General features: G+C 57.5%; 1 protein-coding gene across 1 annotated transcript in view; it reads right to left on the minus strand.

Moving 5' to 3' along the window:
• Positions 1-1,513, minus strand: part of TANGO6 (transport and golgi organization 6 homolog) — a 205,972-nt gene extending 204,459 nt beyond the window's left edge. Inside the window, exon 1 of the mRNA XM_069085484.1 lies at positions 1,345-1,513. Coding sequence (XP_068941585.1) covers positions 1,345-1,423 — 79 coding nt within the window. The 5' untranslated portion in view covers positions 1,424-1,513. The remainder of the gene's footprint in view (positions 1-1,344) is intronic.
• Positions 1,514-2,378: the final 865 nt, after the last annotated feature.

Raw genomic sequence — 2,378 nt, forward strand, 5'->3', positions numbered from 1 at the left:
GACCCTGCTAAGACTCTCTCCCAGCACCTACTATGTGCCAGGTAACCGTGCTAAGACACCCTCTCTGTCTCTCTTTCCCTTATTAAGTACCTACTATGTCCTAGGGACCCTGCTAAGACTCTCCCAGCACCTACTATGTGCCAGGTACATGGCAATACAAAGAAGGTACAAGGCTGCCCCTGCCCTCTGGGAGGTTCTAGTCTAATGGTGGCCCACATGTACACAGGACAAATGACCCTGAATGAAGGGGAATAAGGAAAGGCTCCTCCTCTGGCTGGGCTCTGGGGCTGTCCCTTCTGTCTAAGGGCAAGAGGGGCAGCGGCAGGGGCAGGCAGGCCCGTGACAAGGGCAAAGGTGGGGGTGGGGGGGTGGGAAGAGCCCTGAATGTCAGCTCAGAAGGCCTGGGTTCCAATCCCGACCTCCAGACTATTGCATCACTTTTCTCTCCCAATCTTGGTTTAGCTAAATGACACCGATCCCCAGGTCTGAATCCTGGTCTGTGTAACTTGGCGTCATTTTTAAGGTGATTTGTGTGTAATCTGGTGTCTCAGTGAAGCTCTCGCCCGCCTTCCTTTTCTCACTGTCTCCTATTGATCTGGCCCATGACTTGTTGGCACACATCTGTGTGTGAGGGCAGGAACGTTCTTGTATCCCCAAGGCTCAGCACACTCCCTGCATACAGCAGGCGCTTAATAAATGCCCATTGTCAGTGACGGAGGAAGTCACTTCCCGCCGGCCTCAGTTTCTCCCCTCTGTAAGGTGGGGGTGTTACCTGCCCCATGCTCCAGCCTAGTCTACTAGGGGGTCACAACCGCGGGAGCAGGGTTGTTTCATTCCCACGCGCTGGACAGTTGTGCAGGAAAAGTGCTTGGCTCCCTTGGTGGAGGGAGCTCCTTCCCCGGGAGTTCCCTGTCTCTGCAGCCAAGAACACAGTGACAGACAGAATGTGGATGTGGTCACTGCCGGCAGGCACCGGCAAAACCCTTTACAATTAATATCTCCCGACCTGGCGATTTTATGCCCATTTTACAGATGAGGGGACTGAGGCACACAGAGGGTGAGTGACTTGCCCAGGGTCACGCGGCTGCTCAGCCTCTGGAGCAGGATTTGAACTCGGCTCCAGCCTAGCTCGCTAGCCCGCTCTGAGGGCGGTCCGTCAGTCCGCGAGGGGGCGACTCCGAACGGAGGCCTCCAGACCCTCGCTCCCGCTCAGGGACGCCGGCCCGCAGCTCGAGCCGGGCACGCGGGGTGGGGAGGGCAGCAGGGCTCAGGGAAGGGAGGAGCGGGCAGAGGGGGCAAGCGGCCTGGCCTGGGAGCGAGCGACACCCCGGACGGGCCTCGTACCTCCGGGGCTCAGCAGCAGCTTCAGGGCCCCCACGATCTGCTCCAGCGCCACGGGCTCGGGCGCCCCGGGGGCCGCCATCACAGCAGCGGCGTTACGGCTCCCAGCAGCCTCTGCGCTTCCCAACGTCAGGGCCAGACGCCGGCGCCATGTTGAGTGAGGCCGCGCGGAGGGATCGGGGGCGGGGCCGAGACAGGGGCGGGGCCAGGAGAGGGCTGGATGGAGTTCGGCTTTCCCGGGCTCTTATTTTAACCCGAGGCTTCCGGTGCGGTCGGTCAGCCACGCCCCTGCAAGGAGGAAACTGACAATCACTGCTCTGGCACTGCCGGGGCCACGGGCTGTGGCTCAGCAGGAGGGAGGAAAGGGGAAGAGGGGAAGAAAAAGGGGGAGGAGGAGGGGAGAAAAGGAAAGAGAAAACTGGAATGATAGGGGGAAAGAGGGGGAGGGGTAGGAGAGAGATGGAAAGGAGGAGGGGGAAGAGAAGGATGGATGGGGAGGAGGGGAAGAGGATAGGGAGGAAGGGTTGGGGGAGGGGAAAGATTGGAAGGAGGAGGGGAAGAAGGATAAGGAGGAAGGAGAGGAGGAGGAGCCAGAATGGGGAGAAGGATGGGGAGGAAGGGAGGGACAGAAAAAGAATTTGAAGAAGAGGGGAAGGAGGAAAAGGTCAGGATCTTAGTTGCATGAGGCATTGAGGTTAGGTGACTTTTCCAGGGTCATCCAGCCAATAGGTGTCAGGGATGGAACTTGAACCCAAGGTCTTCCTGACCCCATCCCTTCTATCCAGTACACCATCGGTTCTCTCTCCTTGTTCTTTCCACATCTTTTCATTGATTCTTTGATTTTTACAATTTCAAGTTCTCCAAATACTGTTGGTCAAACAACAGTCATTAAGTGCTTCCTTCAGGCAGTGTGGCTTAGTCTATAGAGAACTGACCAGGGAGTCCAACGTGACTGCTCTGTGACCCTGAGCAAACCGTGTAATCTCTGTGTCCCAGACAGCTAAGATTACGGATTGCTAAATGAGTACCAGACTGTA

Source organism: Petaurus breviceps, unplaced genomic scaffold (genome assembly GCF_028583685.1).
Source record: "Petaurus breviceps papuanus isolate PSGF00001 unplaced genomic scaffold, PetGlider_PUasm1.0 176, whole genome shotgun sequence".
Taxonomy (NCBI): domain Eukaryota; kingdom Metazoa; phylum Chordata; class Mammalia; order Diprotodontia; family Petauridae; genus Petaurus; species Petaurus breviceps.